Below are 18,248 nucleotides of genomic sequence, written 5' to 3' on the forward strand. Positions count from 1 at the left end.
CCAATCAAAAGTCACCCAGGAGGAAAGAATAACCCAAAACGAAAGCAAAATTCAATTAACAAAAATAGACCCAGAAATGACACATGACAGAATTAGTAAATAAGGACATTAAAATAGGCATGTGAAATATAGCCCATCCACCTACATTGATGACGACAGAAGAAAGAATGAGCATGAAAAGGACAGACATGGAAGATACAGAAAAAATACAACTCCAAGTCTCAGATGAAAAAATACTGTCTGAGATGAGAAAATACATGATGGGATTAAAAATGGGATTATACAATGCAAAAGAAAACTTAGTGAACTTGAAGATAAAGCAATATAAGCTAACATAAAATATGAAAATTAAAAAGACTAAATAATAAATGGAGCATCAGTGAAGCATTAGAACTATAGGCCCTCAAGTAATTTGACATATACATCACTGGAGTGTCAGAAAGCAAAGAGTAGGAGAAATATTTGAAGAAATAAAGACTGAAAATGTCATAAATATGATGAAAACTATAAAGAAATACAAGAAGCTCAACAAAGGCTGAGCAAAAGAAACATGAAGAAGGCAATACAAAGGAAATCACTAATAAATTCCTGAAGACTAATGATAAAGAAAAATCTTTTTAAATAGTCAAAGAAAAAAGATACATACAGAAGAACAAAGATAACAAAAATAGTTCAAAGTACAGGGGGAAAACTTTCAAATAAAAATCATACAGTAAACAGATTTTTCACAAACAAAAGCTAAAGAGAGTTTACAAAAATTGAAAGACTCCATGACCAGCACTCAAGAGGTATTAAAGGAAATTCTTCAGATAAAAGAAAATGAAACCAGATAGAAACCTGAATCTTTATAAAAGGATGAAAAATGGCAAAAGTCATGAGTTTGATGATAAATATAAAAGATTACATATTTTTTCAAATTCTTTGAAAGATACCTATTTAAAGCAAAAACAATATATTTAAGATTTTTTTTAAAAATGGCATAAAATGTGTGAGAATGAAATAAAGGAGGTAAAGTGGAATCACTGAAAAGCAACACTCAATCAAATAGAAGACACAAAAGAAGGAAAAGAAACAAAGAACAGATGGGCAAACAAAATAAATAGCAAAATGACAGATTTAAATCCAACCATCTTATTAAAGATCATAAGAAATGTAAATGATCTACACTCAAATTAAACAATAAAGATTGAATTAAAAAAAATATCTAAGTGCTCTCCGTAGATGTTCACTTTAAATATAAAGATATGAATAAGTTAAAAGGATGGAAAAGATATACTGTATTAACACTACAAAAAACAAAGTTGAAATCACTATATTTAATAAATTTAAGAACAAGGTATCTTTAATAAATTTAAGAACAAGAGGGATAATTTATAATAATAAAAGAGGCTTGAAAAAACTGCAAATCTACAGACTCAATAAAATACTCCTTATACTGAACCAAGTTTCTACAGATAAGATCTGAACAGCAGAAGTTAAGCTTCTACAAAACCAAATGACAATGCTAACACTGCCATGATGTTTTAGTCAGAGAACAGAAACAGCCAGAGAATCAAGTCAAAAGAATTATGCACGGGACAAAAGGACACCATTGTTATTTAAAAACATTGGTAGAACTCCCACTAATACAAACAACAATATAGAATATTTATTAATATTTCATATAGGAAGCAAAGAATATGTCTAAATATCTGAGGAACAAATCAAGATGGCACTTATCATGGACCCCAAAAGGAAAAACTCAAAAGAACTTTAAAAATCAGTTTTCCAAGCTTATTACCTTTCTCCTACACTGATGCTTCTGACAGTCCCGCATCTTCACACACTTAGTTTCACAAAGATAAGGTTTATGGCACGGCATTCGTTTTGTATGCTTCCCACAGCGACAATGCTTTTCCACTTCCTGGAAGAATCAAACGCTATTGACTTTTGTTGATTTGATTTTTTTCACATTGCTATCTCTATAATTACTAAAAAATGAAAGAGAAAAGTTTTAAGAGCCTTTTGTATTAAAGACTTAAAAAAAAAAAAAAAAGCTGAATTTTCTAAGACACTTGTTCCAAAAAGACTTCACAGTATTTCTATTATTAAATTTAGTAAAAACCTGATATTAAATAGTAAAACAATTAAAATCTCTTATATCTAATTACACCATAATATCTATACATCTAGTTTCAATAAAACAAGAAAACTGGACTATGTGGTAGTATGTCAAAACCAAAATGACACCTAGGCATTTTTTTCCATCATCACTAAGCTTAATTCATTGTTGCTTCAAATGTCTACTGAGAACAAACAAGTCCACATTAGTCTAAAAATGACAACATTCAAACTTTTACCAAGGAATACAAAATAAATGGTAATTTCAGATTTAACTGCTGGCATACTCTCCTGTTTCATAATAAATGTTAGATCATGACAACAGATGTTTAAGAGTACAATTATAAAACAATCCCATTTAACATATTATGACAGCTGTTAAAAAAGTAATTATTGCAGGAGATGACTAACTTGTCTACATGTTTCACAAGGACCTCGATGACAACGCTGTGAACATCTATGGATTCCACATTCAAGTACTTTGTCACAACTGTCTCCACAAGTTGGTACATCTTCTGTACAAGGCAAGGAAAATTCTAGAAGCAGACAAAAAGAAATCAGTATTAATAATAACACATATTATTATAAAGCACTAATAATGCGCCACATACTTCTGGTTCCCTAAATGACAGGATTTTCTGACATGAGTTTTTGCATACACATAATTAATGGAAAAAGTTCACTTTAATGAAAATAACCCCTAACACTGTAAAGTTTATGCTTTTTTTAAAAAAAAATTTATTTGGTTGCGTCGGATCTTAAGTTGCGGCACGTCAGATCTTCGTTGTGGCACACAGGCTTAGCCGCTCTGTGGCATGTGGGATCTTAAGTTGCGGCACGTCAGATCTTCGTTGTGGCACACAGGCTTAGCCGCTCTGTGGCATGTGGGATCCTAGTTCCCAAACAGGGATCCAACCCAGGTCCCCTGCATTGCAAGGAGAATTCTTAATTACTGGACTGCCAGGGAAGTCCCAAAGTTTATGCATTTTAAAAAGAATTCGACACATGACACGTTACCTTACTCAGGAAGCACGTTTTTATGAGCTAACTACTTCAGAAACACTTTTCTAAAGAAATGAGTAAGTCCCTGGAAACCACTAGGAAGAATTCTACAATATACAGAATGAAAAAAAAAAAGAAAATTGCTCTAAACAAGCTCATAGGATGAAAAAAAAAGATCTAGATTTTGAAATTATGAAACTGGCCTTTAACATAAACATTTTATAACAAATGTTGGCAATAATCTCACAAACGTGTGCTGGTGTTGGTGCTAAATCAAGAAAGTGAACATCAACTGAAACTTCTGTGCCTTTATCTCAAAGCAGTCAAAACTAAATTCACCTATAATCTAATACAGAATAATGGCAAGAGTTTATAACTATTAGGTTTCCTTCATGTGCTGGCCACTACACTAAATCATTTATGTGCATTTTATCACTTAATTCTCACAATTATCTTATAAAGAAGGTACTACTATTGTCCCCATTTAACTTGAGAAAAGTATAGTTCAAGAAAGTGGGATTTCAACCCAGATATGTCTAGTCTTTTTTTTTTTTTTAATTTTAGCAGAGATTTATTCATGCAAGGAAAGAAAGAAATGGGATCAGAGGAAGGAACTAAATCAGGAATACATCTTGCAATACTTATATTCATCACAGTCTTAACTCACCCAGATTTACATGTGTTGGCACGCTATTCAGAATGGTGACCCTTATATAATCAAAGTGAAAGTTAAGTCGCTCAGTCGTGTCCGACTCTTTGCGACCCCGTGGACTGTAACCCACCAGGCTCCTCCGTCCATGGGATTCTCCAGGCAAGAACACTGGAGTGGGTTGCCATTTGTCCAGGGGATCTTCCCGACCCAGGGATCGAACCCAGGTCTCCTGCATTGCAGGCAGATGCTTTAACCTCTGACCCATATAATCAAAGATCATATCATTATCACTCTACTTCAGTTTTTTGTTTGTTTTATCAGCAAACAGCGCAGGGTATTGACATTTACTTCCCTGAATGACTTCTCTTCACTGGCCAGGGGTTGAAAGAATAGGGGAGTTGGAAGAGCATTCAAATGAAAGCCGAAGATACACCTTGAATGTGCTTTGATGGGTGGAAAAGAGGTTGGTCTGAGATTGACAAGACACCCATTTCAGATGCTCAGGAAGTTTGGGGCCAAAATCTGAGTTCTTAATCCACCAGGCTACATTGTCCTGTTACCCAGGTGTGTAGAAATCTAATATTGAATTTATATTATTATTGAAACGACATTGTAAGTTTCCAGAGAAAACTAATCAGGAAAATATAATAATTAGCATAACAAGTAATCATAATCTGATTAAAGATTTTTTAGAAAGCCTTACTTGACTTCTGACACGGACAGAACCTTTTCCCAGATCGAGGACAATCTCCACAAGCACCTACATGGCAAACTTGCTCACACGTATGATTACCACATGGTAGTGTTTTCCCACATACCTAAAACAACATGCAGTAAATGCTAAAGACTTAAAAGTTAACAAGACTTTGTATATGACATAATAATTTCTCAATCACAAATAAGCAACTTCTTTATATTCCTCATATTATGCTTTCTCTCTTACATAGGTATCATGAATGTGCATAAACACACACACACACACTCGTTTCTTATGTGCCAGAGTATATTTTGAAAATATAATAAAGGCATAAAGAACATACAGTTTCATGTGGTCATCCACCAAAGATTTCCAATGGTACTAAAGCCATGCCAATTCTAAGACAAGCTACAAAATCAATTCTACTTCCTCAAGTGGATTAACTCAAGAAGAGGGAAAAGAGAGGGAAAAAAAGCTAGCAAGAAAGAGTACGTATGTACTAAATCTGAAATTCAACAAGTCGCTGTTAATTTGAAAAAAAAATTTCTCCTGGTAATTAAAATGATATTAAGTTGAAAAGTTTCCTAAAACATGAACAAAATTCATCTCAGTTGCTGTTCTTCCTCTCTTTTTATCCAACTAAACCTAACTAGCATTTCTAATTGTATATGCTTCGGTAGACTTTAACACCCACTCCTCAAAATGCATACACACTTACTTGATCACAGTGCCACAGTGGACTTGCACAGCTTCTTTCAGCTATTCGCTTGCCACAGACACACTTTTGTCTACTAACTCTCGGACAGGGTGGGCAACTTCCTAAAATCAAAACGATAAATAAGCATGGAACATCATAAAAGCAATGGAGACTGCTTTGACTTCTGCTTAAGGCTGGAACACCTAACACTTATGATCTTTTACCTGCGTGACAAGGATTTTCACATTTATGTTGTCCACAAAGCAATTTCCGTCCACATGGCAGCTGACAGGACCATTCTTTAGCACTGCACCGACGAGGGATAGGTTTTGCTTTCTTACAATAACAAGTAGTTGTGACCATCTTGGGACAAGGTGGGCAAGGACCTAGAATCCAATGAAAGGAAAAAAAAATCAGAAGTCAAAAATTAAAATTTTCAGTTCCTACACCTATCAGTAATTCCTAACACTTTCCTGATACTTTAAAAGGCAATCCCTTCAAATATTTTCTTATGTACACTGAAGTTCTGAGTTCAACTTTCACAAAGATTTTTTTTGCTTCAATGTAAGAAGAAATAACTACCCACAAACAACAAGAAATATAATATATAACTCACCCGGATGGCAGAGGAGTAAACACTTATGGCCACAAGAAGGTTTAAAATCTCTCTCACATACTTGGCCACATGAATGAGGCACAAGCCACGGATCTAAAGGTGGATCTTCCACTTTTCCACAATAGCAATAGTACCTACTAGGTGTATCAGATCGTTTGTATTCAAACCTACATTTGGGACTACAAAGAACGAAATTCCTGAAATTAATTTCATTCATAAAAGTGACATGAGATAGGGATATAAATATACTTAACAATGGAGTATATACAATCAATTAATGTAACCTCTGCTCCATCTCTATATTAGTAAGAAACAAGATTTTACTAAAATCAACTTCAACCATCTAGAACAGCTCTGTCCAATAATTTCCTGAGACGATGGAAGTGCTCTATACCTGTCCAACACAATAGCCATTAGCCACATATGGCTAGTGAGCACTTGAAATGTGGCTAATACATACAACTGAGGAAGAAGCAATTTTTTATTTCATAATTTTTAAGAGTATAAACAACTGCATGTGGCTAGTTGCTACTGTATTAAACAACACATACCTAAAATACAGCTACCCAAGAATGTCATGTTAGCTTTCTACTAACCACCTGAACTTTATTCTTGAGTTATTCATTCCAATTTTATAAGGCTCACTATTTTAAAAGTTTGGTTGAGTGGTCTACAAATAAGCAAAATATATTATCAATAGCAAGCAGAAGAGAGAAATCAGGTTACAGGTAGGTAATATAGCAGCAAAAAACATGACTTAACATCTAGAAGGGGAAAAATATTTGAAAATAAAAAATATTCATATTTAACATCTAATACAAATATATATATATTTCAAATATGCCTAAGTCAAAGAAAAGTTCAAATACCATTTCACAATCTCTGCTAAAACAGATTTTTACCCAGTAAGACAAAAATAAAGCAGTTTTGGTCCTAGAAGCCAAACTACAATAATACATGTAGAAAATTTAATAAGATTGGATAACCTGAAGCTTTAATAGATTTCAAGGATAAAACTAGGAAGCCAATGATCAAAGTGTTAGATGACAGTCTTGTACAATATGATACTAAAATATACAAACAGGAGCTCCTGAGAGAAGCTGCAGAATTTCAATGGATTCTAGTTGAAAAGAAATTAAAAGTTCTTTAAAAAGATAACTAAAGCATTGCTTTGTGGTGGGGGGCTGGGGGTGCAGAATCTGAATGATTTATTAGTTACCAAAAGGAACTAGTAGTTATACAAGCTGGGGCAATGGGGGAGCCATTAGTAGGTTTCATATCTTCACAAACCAAATGACTACTTGAAGGCCAAGCATGGATAATTAAATTGCCAATAAAGCAACTTAGAAGATACAATTTTCATTTATTTTACTACTAAACACTCCAACTAAATTAGAGAAAGTTACCAAGGCCAGGGATAATCTCTCTTTCCAAAATCATCATCCGTCAGAGAAGATATCAGAAACTGGCTGTCTTTAGCCCACTTCTGGATACAGGGCATGTGAAATATACAGAAACATCCTGAACAACTCCAAACCTAAGACAAAGGTATCAGAGATTAACAAACACAAAATGATTTTTCTTTGATAATTCCACAATACTTTAAAATAAGTATCATTTTCAAGAGCTAGTTACAGGAAAAAAACCTTCCTCTAGCATAATAGAAGAAAAGTTATTTTAAAAAATTAATTTACATGTAGAACACTTTAAAGAAAAATAATATTAACCATCCAGATTCATTCAGCTAGAGACCACTGCTAACGTTTTGAAAAATCTCTAATGTTTTTGTGTATATTTCATACTTTTTAAAAAATGAGGTCATACTGATAAATAACTGTAGCCTTTTTTAAAACATAGTATAAGCAGTTACCCTTATCAAATATGTTCATACAACATGATATTTATAGCTGCATAGCAGGTATCACATTGATTTATATACCATAATTTAACAAATCTTGGGTTGTTGTACATTTAGGTTTTTCTAATTGTAAATAACACCACAAAAGGAATCCTTAAACACAAGTATGTACATATAATCTCTGTTGCCCCATTGTTATAAAAAATCTATTAGTCTCATAATTAATGCTAAATTCTAAAACTGGGGTGAACAAAAAACTTGAAAAAAAAAATATATATATATATCATAAGCCAGCAGAAGCACTGAAAAAAAGCCAACTTCTTAGTTTGAGTTCCCCCAAAAAAGCAGTGCCTAAGAAAAGAACTGGGATATAAAAGTAAAAGGTCAAGAGAGGGAAAAGGAAATGCTAATAAACTGCATATTACTCAGCTGATTACCACTAAGGGCCAAAGTTCAGTCCTGTTAGGAATGCTCTGAAGAACCACAAAAAACATGCCTAGGACAACTCCAGCCCCAACTACTAGCAAAGAGGAAGCTGGGGCACTCATCCCCCAACTCCCTATGGTGGAATGTTGCCCCAGCGGGCATTAACTCTGCCCGACTTCGGTACTACACCCATTTCCTGCTGAGTTAGTTCCCAGAGAGAAAGCAGTGAGGTTGGGGGAAAAACCCACAGACAGCAAGTGTTTAATGCAGAGACTATTCCTCCACTGCAGCTGAATTCCGAGTAAGCCAACCAGAAGCACCAAAGGCACGTGCAGCTGCTATGCTATCCTATCTGATACAGCTTAAATTTCTGGATCATTCTATGCGACCCATCCATTTCACATCTGACCTGACTGCCCTTCTCCAGGCAATGGTGCTACAATAGCAGAGGATTAACTTGAGGTCTAAATGGAGAGTCTATCACATTCAGTCGTCACTTTCCCTTAATTGCTTTATTAATGTTCTTTAAATTTACACATATATAACTTCACCATTAGGCCACAGAATCTCTAAGTACATAAGTTATCTCTGAATCCATCTCTCCCCATTAACCCTAGGTACTTTCCAGAAGCACCTTCAACACAAGACAAGTCACTAATAAACCATAAATGTCACTGCTAGGTTTTACTTCCTTGAAGGCAGGGAACATAACTATATTTTTTAAAACCTGGTGAAGGTAATGAAATATAGTTTATTTAACATTTCAGTACTTGTGTGAATCTCTATAACGTACTGATGCTAAAAATGCTTTATCAACATGACATATACATTGAAACTGAAAATATTTACTTCAGTTTTATTAATAGTGCTGAAAATATTCATTGCTCATTTAGAGGTATTTTTCTTTTAATCACAGATTCCCCAAAACTGAATATCAATTTACAAATAGAATTCTCAAATGAAACATTTTTGAACAAAAATAAGCAAAGAGTAATAAATGATTGCAAATTATACATGCAAAATAAGATATTTGAGGGCGATAACGATTTTAGATAAGGACAAAAACTTACTGCTTGGTTTCTCTTCACTGAAGCAATACAAATTAAGCATGTCATAGCCCCGGCTTGAAAAGCTTCATTTACGTACTGTTTCGTTCGCTCTAATTCTCGTACATCTCCATCTTGAAATTTAAAAATTGAAAACTTAAGGTTAACCAACATCTGAAAATAACACAAAGTCACCAATAGCACCACATTACATGAGAACTGTCTAGTATTGTCAATTGTTCAAACTACAGCTAAAAACAGGAAAAGCTAAAGAAAAAAAGCAACCAGTGAACTGCCAAGGGGTCACAAAGTCCATGCATTCTATTTTGACCTTCTCTCAGAGTTTACCTGCTGTTACAGTCCTTAACAAATCCGGTGGGGGCAGAGCCTCAGGCAAAGGCAGCAAGATGTCAAGTAATAAGAGAAAGCATACCAAAAAGCGAAGTGAAAGGAACTGAAAAGTAGAAACTCAGCAGAGCCACTGAGCCTAAATATAAGCATATGTCCATCAATGTGTAAGTGTATAAGAGTCTGTGTGCATGTCTGTGTGCATGAGTCTGTCTGACAAAGCATGTTCTTAGTAAAAATCTGTCGAATCAAAAGATCAATACAGTACAATAACCTTGTTTCGTTAAATTGACTTAGAAAAAAAATTACTACACCGAATTTTCTTTAAGCAATCATTAAACATTTACTTGAAAGACACACACACTGCATTATTCGTATTTCAGTAAGATTAAATAAAATGTTTTTAATTTCATTTTACAGATGAGAAAACTGAAGCACATAACCTTTAAGTAACTTTGGTATGGCTCCAAAGTGAGCCCTCTTGACCACTATGTTATGCTGCTGCTGCTAAGTTGCTTCAGTCGTGTCCGACTCTGTGCAACCCCGTAGACGGCAGCCCACCAGGTTCCCCTGTCCCTGGGATTCTCCAGGCAAGAACACTGGAGTGGGTTGCCATTTCCTTCTCCAATGCATGAAAGTGAAAAGTGAAAGTGAAGTCGCTTAGTCATGTCCGACTCTTAGTGACCCTATGGACTGCAGCCTACCAGGCTCCTCTGTCCATGGGATTTTCCAGGAAAGAGTACTGGAGTGGGGTGCCACTGCCTTCTCCATGCTATGCTGCAGCAAGGGTTTAATACAGGAAGGTCCACGAAGTAACAGCACAATGAAAGGCAGAAAAACAACCCCAAAGCTCACATGACACCAAAAGGACAATAATCTGAGTCACTTTAGTGTAAGAAAATTAAACCTACAGGCATTTAGTATAATAAAGATTATTCAATAGAGGTTAACCAAGTCCCCAAGAAAAGTACACTATTAGCATAAACTATCATAAGTACAGAACATAGCGATAAAATTGTACAAGCCAAAATTCATGTCATCAAAAAGAAAAATAAAAAGGACACCTGGATAATTCTTTACTTACTAAGACCATCTAGGTAAACACAAGACTCACAAAATCGTGTTCTACCATACTATAAACACAAGTATAATTTAGGTTATTAAACAAAATCTACATAAAATCATTCCCAAAACTATAAAATACTATAAACTTACTAAAGACAATTGTTTTGAATAAATATCAAAGTGTGAAGAGAATCCTTAAAGGCAGACTTAACAACCATATTCTATATATTTAGTTCTTTGACATAGCTGGCTCTAACAAAAGTAGAGCATTTTAAAATTTCATCTAATTTAACAGCTACCATGTAACATAGAAGATGAAAACAAGATGAATAGACGTAAATAAAGTCTAATCTTATATTTATAAAATTTATGTAAGACTTCTTTGAAAACTGTGCTAAAACTTGGCTGCAGCAATAAAGTATACTGCCCAAGATGTCATGGTGGATAGGATGGCATTTGAAGTCATGCATTTTAAAAAGATCACTCTGGCACTGAAGAAAAATGACTGTGAGGAGGCCAAGACTGGAAACATGAAGTACCAGAGAGGCGGTAGTTACAGTAGATGAAGCAAAAAATGACCTTTAGTAAGTCAATATGTCCATCTCAGCTTTCTCATCTTTAAAATAGTAGCAATAATAACATCTACCCGACAGAGCTATTATGTGGATTTAAATAACTATTATTTAATAGTTACTAAGGAGTACGTCAAGGTTGTATATTGTCACCCTGCTTATTTAACTTATATGCAGAGTACATCATGAGGGCCGCTGGGCTGGAAGAAGCACAAGCTGGAATCAAGATTGCTGGGAGAAATATCAATAACCTTAGATATGCAGATGACACCACCCTTACGGCAGAAAATGAAGAGGAACTCAAAAGCCTCTTGATGAAAGTGAAAGAGGAGAGTGAAAAGGTTGGATTGAAGCTCAACATTCAGAAAACGAAGATCATGGCATCTGGTCCCATCACTTCATGGGAAATAGATGGGGAAACAGTGTCAGACTTTATTTTTTTGGGCTCCAAAATCACTGCAGATGCTGATTGCAGCCAGGAAATTAAAAGACGCTTACTCCTTGGAAGGAAAGTTATGACCAACCTGGATAGCATATTAAAAAGCAGAGACATTACTTTGCCAACCAAGGTCCGCCTAGTCAAGGCTATGGTTTTTCCCGTGGTCATGTATGGATGTGAGAGTTGGACTGTGAAGTAAGCTGAGCGCCGAAGAATTGATGCTTTTGAACTGTGGTGCTGGAGAAGACTCTTTAGAGTCCTTTGGACTGCAAGGAGATCCAACCAGTCCATTCTAAAGGAGATGAATCCTGGGTGTTCATTGGAAGGACTGATGCTGATATTGAAACTCCAATACTTTGGCCACCTCATGCGATGAGCTGACTAACTGGAAAAGACTCTGATGCTGGGAGGGATTGGGGGTGGGAGGAGAAGGGGATGACAGAGAATGAGATGGCTGGATGGCATCACCGACTCGATGGACATGAGTTTGAGTGAACTCCGGGAGTTGGTGATGGACAGGGAGGCCTGGCATGCTGTGATTCATGGGGTCGCAAAGACTGAGCAACTGAACTGAACTGAAAACCTACTAAACAGCTGTAGGGGCCTAAATTAAGGTGATGACAGTATAGGGAAAGGTGGGGTGAATTTAAGAAATTTAGGAAGTAAAACTCAGCAGGACTTGGTGACAATGAGATTGTATTGCTTTGAAAAGTCAATGTTCATGCCAAGATTCAGAAGGAAAGACTGCTGTGTCTGAAGAGCTGTCTGACATGGGCAGAGGGGAGGAGTGGGAGCAAATAAAATATACTCATGTCATGTATATGCCAACCCTGCTCCCAGACTTCTGCCTTAGGTGGGTGACTGGGAAACTGTGGCACTACTAACTAATATAAAGAAAATAAGACAATAAATAAGTTATCTTTCAACATATGTTTATGTTTCCATAAGATAACAATATCCAACAGGAAGCGACCACTAAAGTCTGAAACTTGACATGAAAGTATAAAGGCTGTGCTCACGCAGAAAAAATGGAACTTCTTCGGTTAAATTCTGGTGTTCAACTCACTAACGTGAGATGGGAACCATCTCATGACTCTGGCATTTACTGTACTAGTCAAGTTCCTTACTTTGGTAGAGGCAAAGTACAGAACACAATGGAATGGATATCAAAATACCTATGGATGTGACACCATACAGCATATGAAAAATTGCCTTAACACTTTGACATGAAAGCTGGGTTAAAAATTAACAAAGCTCATAAATGATAAAAGTTTTCTAAACACTAGACAGAAATACTCAGTTATATCACTGGATTTCCTATTTAAAAATAACAACTATACCTAAAATAGTTTAAGTGAGGTCTTCTTGAAAGAAACCTGAAGTTACTTTCTATGAAGTCCTTTAAAAGCAAGAAACCTCAAGGTTCCTCTTTACCAACTTTTACCTGGCTGAGCCAGACTTCTTAGTCAAGTTTCCTAATCTTAATTCCTTCGCCAATACAGTAAATTCCTTGGAAACCATTTTGATGATGTGTACCCAGGCTCATGATGCTATCAATATACTCAGCAACTAATGTGGCTCTTACATACAAGAATGCTTCCATCAATGACTGTAAGCATAAAATGTGTAACGTATAAGAGCACTTCACTGAAAATAATCTATTTCTACACTTAGTACCAAATCGTCACAGCAATATCACTTTGCCCCTTGCTCTCATAAACAAATGTGGCTAAGTAACCCAGATATATAAAACATACAATGTGACTGTATACACTGAACCTGGGGAGACTAAGATTTTTTTTTAAAGCATAAAGATCAGAAGTTGTAAGATATAAAATAAAGGAATAAAGTCAAGAAATGAAACTGACTCCAAGATACATTTAACATAATGAAAAAGAGAAAAATGAAGAATCAATTTAAAGGAGTATTCAAAGTCTTCAAGTACAATCAAAGCATCATCAGGAACAACTGGAGCCAACTCATCTCTCAGGGAAGATACCCCACCCCCACCACCCAGGCATACTAATGAGATGCCAATTAAACACCAAAGAGAATTTCTAAGGCTGTAAAAGACATTGCCATTCTATTACTGTGATAAAACATATAACTCAAATAGTAAAAGGTGTAAAAATTCAACTCCACAGCACAAGAATGTTCATTCTTAAGATACTAAAGTATCCCACACAGAGTAAAGGTGTTAGAAAAAGTCAGGAATATATTTTTCATTTGATGGAAAAATATCAAAATTTAAAAGATCATACAGTACCTGTCTGAGTAGTATAAGTTATAAATGTATTAGCAACTATTTTTCCTCTTTTTCCTTCAAAATCTTCATCCCCTTCTTCTTCAGATGAAGAGTTAAAGTGTTCTTCAACAATTTTTTGGGCTGCAGCCTGATTAGCCTTCTTGATTTCCTCAAATTTCTTTTGAGACATGAGCTCTGCTTAACAGAAAAAAAATGTTTTTCATTTCTGCAAAACAATCTCGCAAAAAGCAAGACATGATATACCAACACATTATTAAAATACAAATTTAAAAGTCACCTTTGGTGCATTCTATTTTACTGTCATCTATGAAAAAAAGTATTTTCAAATTTCTTGTCATATAGGTAAAGAGAATACCACAATATAAACTTTCATTTTTGTTAAATATTCTACTAAATGCAACAAACTGTGCTAGAGTGACTAACAAATCAATTTTTTAAATTATAAAGGCATATTAAAGTATCAAAAAACTGGTGATCAACCTCAAGAGAAGGACATTAACAAAATTAAAGTGAGACGTTTAAAAATAAATGGTAGGAAGGTTCAAGAGGGAAGGGATACACAGCTGATTCACTTTGTTGTACAGCAGAAACTAACACAACAATGCATAGCAATTATATTCCAATAATTTAAAAAAAAGTTTTAAATGAATGGTACACAGTGATTCTTAAGAGGTGGGAAACATACCCACTGGGAGCACATCAGAATCAGCAAAGCCAGGTGGTTTTTCAAATCATCTTCTTCCATACTACAAACCCAACATGGCCTGGCCCACCAAAGCCTTAGCACAAGCAATATTCACTGTATGCCCACTGTGTTTACAATCTGCTGCTTAGAAAGCGCAAGAACTTGTTTGTCTTTATTAGCATGTGGTCACAAAGCACATTTACTGAACATTAATCGCACACAAGAAGTGAATGACCATGGCTCGAACAGTAAAGAATCCGTCTGCAATGCGGGGAGACCTGGGTTCAATCCCTGGGCCACAAGAAGATCCCCTGGAAGAGGGCATGGTAAGCTATTCCAGTATTCTTGCCTGGAGACTCCCCATGGGCAGAGGAGCCTAGCGAGCTACAGTCCATGGGGTCACAAAGAGTGAGACACGACTGAGTGACTAAGCACAGGAATCCCACACAAAATACTGCTAACATGGAAAATGTGCTTCTCACAACTTCAGTCCAAAAAGAAATGTTAAATAAGTTTTGAATTAGTTTCATTATTCTGTTTGGAACTGTCTGTACTTGTGACTTTGTTACTTGCTTAAATAATGCAAAAAAATAATTAGACTACTTCATAGTACATTCCCAACGAGACTTCAAACTCCTCAAGAGCAAGGACAATCAGAATTCTCTTCAAGCATTATTAATAAACTCTTCTGGACAGCAACCACAGTTCAAGAAAGGAGCCACAAACATACTGAATTGATCTTAATTCATTAGTGCCGAATTCATCAGCACACTAAAAAATGTACTTTATGCTTGAAACTGATGAGTCACTACTCATACAAACTTTCCTATTTTAGGTGGTGTATTTGTATTTAATGATGTTTTATCTTTATTTTCCTCATGAAATGCTTTCCTTTTCTTATTGAAGCTGGCTTGGCTGAGAACTCCTGGGTGTTTCAAATAAAACTGGAGGAAAATGAACAGAGCTTACATAGGAATCTTTGAGTGCTAGTAGAAAACTAATTGATATAAGATATATGACTCAAATTTTTTTAAAGGCTGAAGCAGATATAATAAAAACATTCATAACCTGATCAATAGACCCAGACCAGATCATCTCAAAGACAGCTGACCAAGCAAACTTCCCATATATTATTTCTTACAGTCAAATCTCAATTATCCAGTTGAAGGATGCTTGCTTTTCTCTATCCACAAAATCCAAGGAAGTTTACCAAAACTGTTCACAAGTCTCCCTCTTGCATACCTCACTACCACCAATATCATACTCAGTAACTCACCACTATCATAAACTCAGAATATCACCTAACTTTAAAATTAGCTGAGGAGGTAAAATATTCAGAAACTCAATTTGCTCCTCCAGCCAAAAAAATATATTTTGAAAAATACAACAATAAAATGATTTCTGCGCTTATTCCCTTACTCACCCTGCACTCTTTCACTACTGTGGACAACTGAAAGCTGCTGATGCTGCTGCTAACTAAGTCGATTCAGTCGTGTCTGACTCTGTGCGACCCCATAGACGGCAGCCCACCAGGTTCCTCTGTCCCTGGGATTCTCCAGGCAAGAACACTGGAGTGGGTTGCCATTTCCTTCTCCAATGCATGAAAGTGAAAAGTGAAAGTGAAGTCGCTCAGTTGAGTCCGACTCTTAGCGACCCCATGGACTGCAGCCTATCAGGCTCCTCCGTCCATGGGATTTTCCAGGCAAGAGTACTGGAGTGGGTTGCCATTGCCTTCTCCACTGAAAGCTGCTGCTGCTAAGTCACTTCAGTCGTGTCCGACTCTGTGTGACCCCATAGACGGAAGCCCACCAGGCTCCCCTGTCCCTGGGATTCTCCAGGCAAGAACACTGGAGTGGGTTGCCATTTCCTTTTCCAATGTGTGAAAGTGAAGTCGCTCAGTCGTGTCCGACCCTTAGCGATCCCACGGACTGCAGCCTACCAGGCTCCTCCAGCTGCTAGACTCCACCAAAACAATGCTTTGTTGTTCAGTCACTAAGCTCTTTGCGACCCCATGAACTGCAGCAAGCCAGGCTTCCCTGTCCTTCACTATCACTGAGAGTTAACTCCAACTCCTGTCCATTGCCTTGGGTGAAGGATATTGACAAGCTGGAGGAGGCCACACCAGATACATCCAGGAAAGGACACAAAATATGTGACTAGAAATTTGTGACCACAGCAGAAAACTACCACAAACTCAAGTGCGTATAAGACATAGATAATTAAAGTCACTAAACTAAGCAATCAAAGATGAAAAATGACAATCAGCCCCAGAAGTAGGAGACAAAATGCTAAGGGGAAAGCCTAAATACAATCTAAAAGGGATTTCTGTAACTCGGCCCAGCTGACTGTTGCCACGCATAAAACTACGAAAGCCACAGTGTTTTAGAAGAAAAGTTGCTAACAGGATTTTTATAAAATTTTAAAAAGAAAAACCAAAAATTGCCTGCTGGCAATCAATTCAGATTTAACGCATTGTGTTAACCAAACTATACGCTAAATCAGACCGGTGGGCAACCTTGGGGATTCAACAGACAAGAGTGAAGCGAAGACTACTGGACGGAAAAATAACAAAGATTAATATCAATTAAACTGATGACGAATAAGGTGTGATGGGAATCGGCTTAGAATGAGCAGCTGCCTGAAAGTTTTGGGAAGTGAGACCAATTATAAACTCCCGAAGGAGAAGGAAAGAAGTGAACGCGGAGGCAGCTCGGACTAGGCAGTGCCTCAGGAGGTGGGCATTCAGGTGAGCCCGAGAACAGGAGCCATTCTCACCACCGGCCACGGAAGTCTGCGGCGCTTCAGACCCAGCGGGGCTGCGCCGCGCTGAGCTACCTGCAGCCGCGGGGGTGGACGCTCCTCCCGGGCTGAGGCCAGGACCAGCAGCGCCCACCGACCCCTTCTCTCGCCCTCCTCCGGCGCCGCGGAGATGGACTCCATTTCCAGAGGAGGGGGCCGCAGTGGCTCTTCCTCGGGCTCGGCCTCGACCACCGGCCACCTGGCGCCAGGAAGCTTCCATCCCTGCAGAGAGGAAAAAAAAAGAGTGGAAGGAGCGTGAGAGCTGTGGTGCTGAGGAGTCTGAGGAAAAGGACACTGAGGGAAACCGAGATGAGGGTGGAATGAGGAGGGTCTCCGCGGGAGGGGGCCGGATTTGTAAAGGTCGCGGCCCTGTCTCTCCCAGAGGGCGAGACCCCACTACGCCCAGGCTTTGGAAATGGCTAGGAGAGGGAGAGAGCTAGGCAGAGAAATGGACTGCAGAGCAAGGCGCATACAGCCACGGAGAAAGAGTCGAGGGAGAAGGAAAGAGCTTCTCGGGCCTCGGAGTAGCGCGGTGATGGGAGAACAACCGACTGACCCGGCGTATCCCGCCGGGAAGCAACTGCAGTAGCGAACCCCAAGGAAAGCTACGTCTCCTTACCGACGGCGCCCGCCTCCAGCGACTACAAGTCCCAGAAGTCCACGCCAACAGATCGCAGAACGCGTGGCATCACCGACCGCTTCCTCATCCGGGACCTTTTCTGTGTGTTGGCAAGTCCTCGGAACGCATGCGCCAACTGAACCGGGCCTTCGGAAACTACAGTTCCCGAAATGCTCTGGGGTTCCGGCTTCTCTTGTACAGGCTCAGCTGGTAAAGAATCCGCCCGCAATGCGGGAGACCTGGGTTCGATCCCTGGGTTGGGAAGATCCGCTGGAGACGGGAAAGGCTACCCACTCCAGTATTCTTTCCTGGAGAATTCCGTGGATTGTATAGTCCCTGGGGTCGCAAAGAGTCAGATACG

General features: G+C 37.7%; 1 protein-coding gene across 4 annotated transcripts in view; it reads right to left on the minus strand.

Moving 5' to 3' along the window:
- Positions 1–17,987, minus strand: part of NFXL1 (nuclear transcription factor, X-box binding like 1) — a 61,824-nt gene extending 43,837 nt beyond the window's left edge. For 2 of the 4 annotated variants that reach the window (XR_016037449.1, XM_055434690.2), the window contains exons 1-11: positions 17,825–17,895; positions 17,245–17,490; positions 13,785–13,958; positions 9,119–9,228; positions 7,171–7,301; positions 5,765–5,943; positions 5,373–5,534; positions 5,170–5,270; positions 4,458–4,572; positions 2,512–2,636; positions 1,781–1,903 (exon numbers count right to left, since the gene is read on the minus strand). Coding sequence is in view for 3 of the 4 variants with exons in the window: in XM_055434690.2 (XP_055290665.2) it covers positions 1,781–1,903; positions 2,512–2,636; positions 4,458–4,572; positions 5,170–5,270; positions 5,373–5,534; positions 5,765–5,943; positions 7,171–7,301; positions 9,119–9,228; positions 13,785–13,958; positions 17,245–17,488 (1,464 nt within the window). In the remaining variant the exon portion in view is untranslated. Of the gene's footprint in view, positions 1–1,780; positions 1,904–2,511; positions 2,637–4,457; positions 4,573–5,169; positions 5,271–5,372; positions 5,535–5,764; positions 5,944–7,170; positions 7,302–9,118; positions 9,229–13,784; positions 13,959–17,244; positions 17,491–17,824 lie in introns of all 4 variants that reach the window. The other 2 variants (XM_055434689.2, XM_088836325.1) reach the window with 2 other exon arrangements.
- Positions 17,988–18,248: the final 261 nt, after the last annotated feature.

The sequence above is a fragment of the Moschus berezovskii genome, chromosome 5 (genome assembly GCF_049115385.1).
Source record: "Moschus berezovskii isolate FMDL1 chromosome 5, NW_MosBer_1.0, whole genome shotgun sequence".
Classification (NCBI taxonomy): Eukaryota; Metazoa; Chordata; class Mammalia; order Artiodactyla; family Moschidae; genus Moschus; species Moschus berezovskii.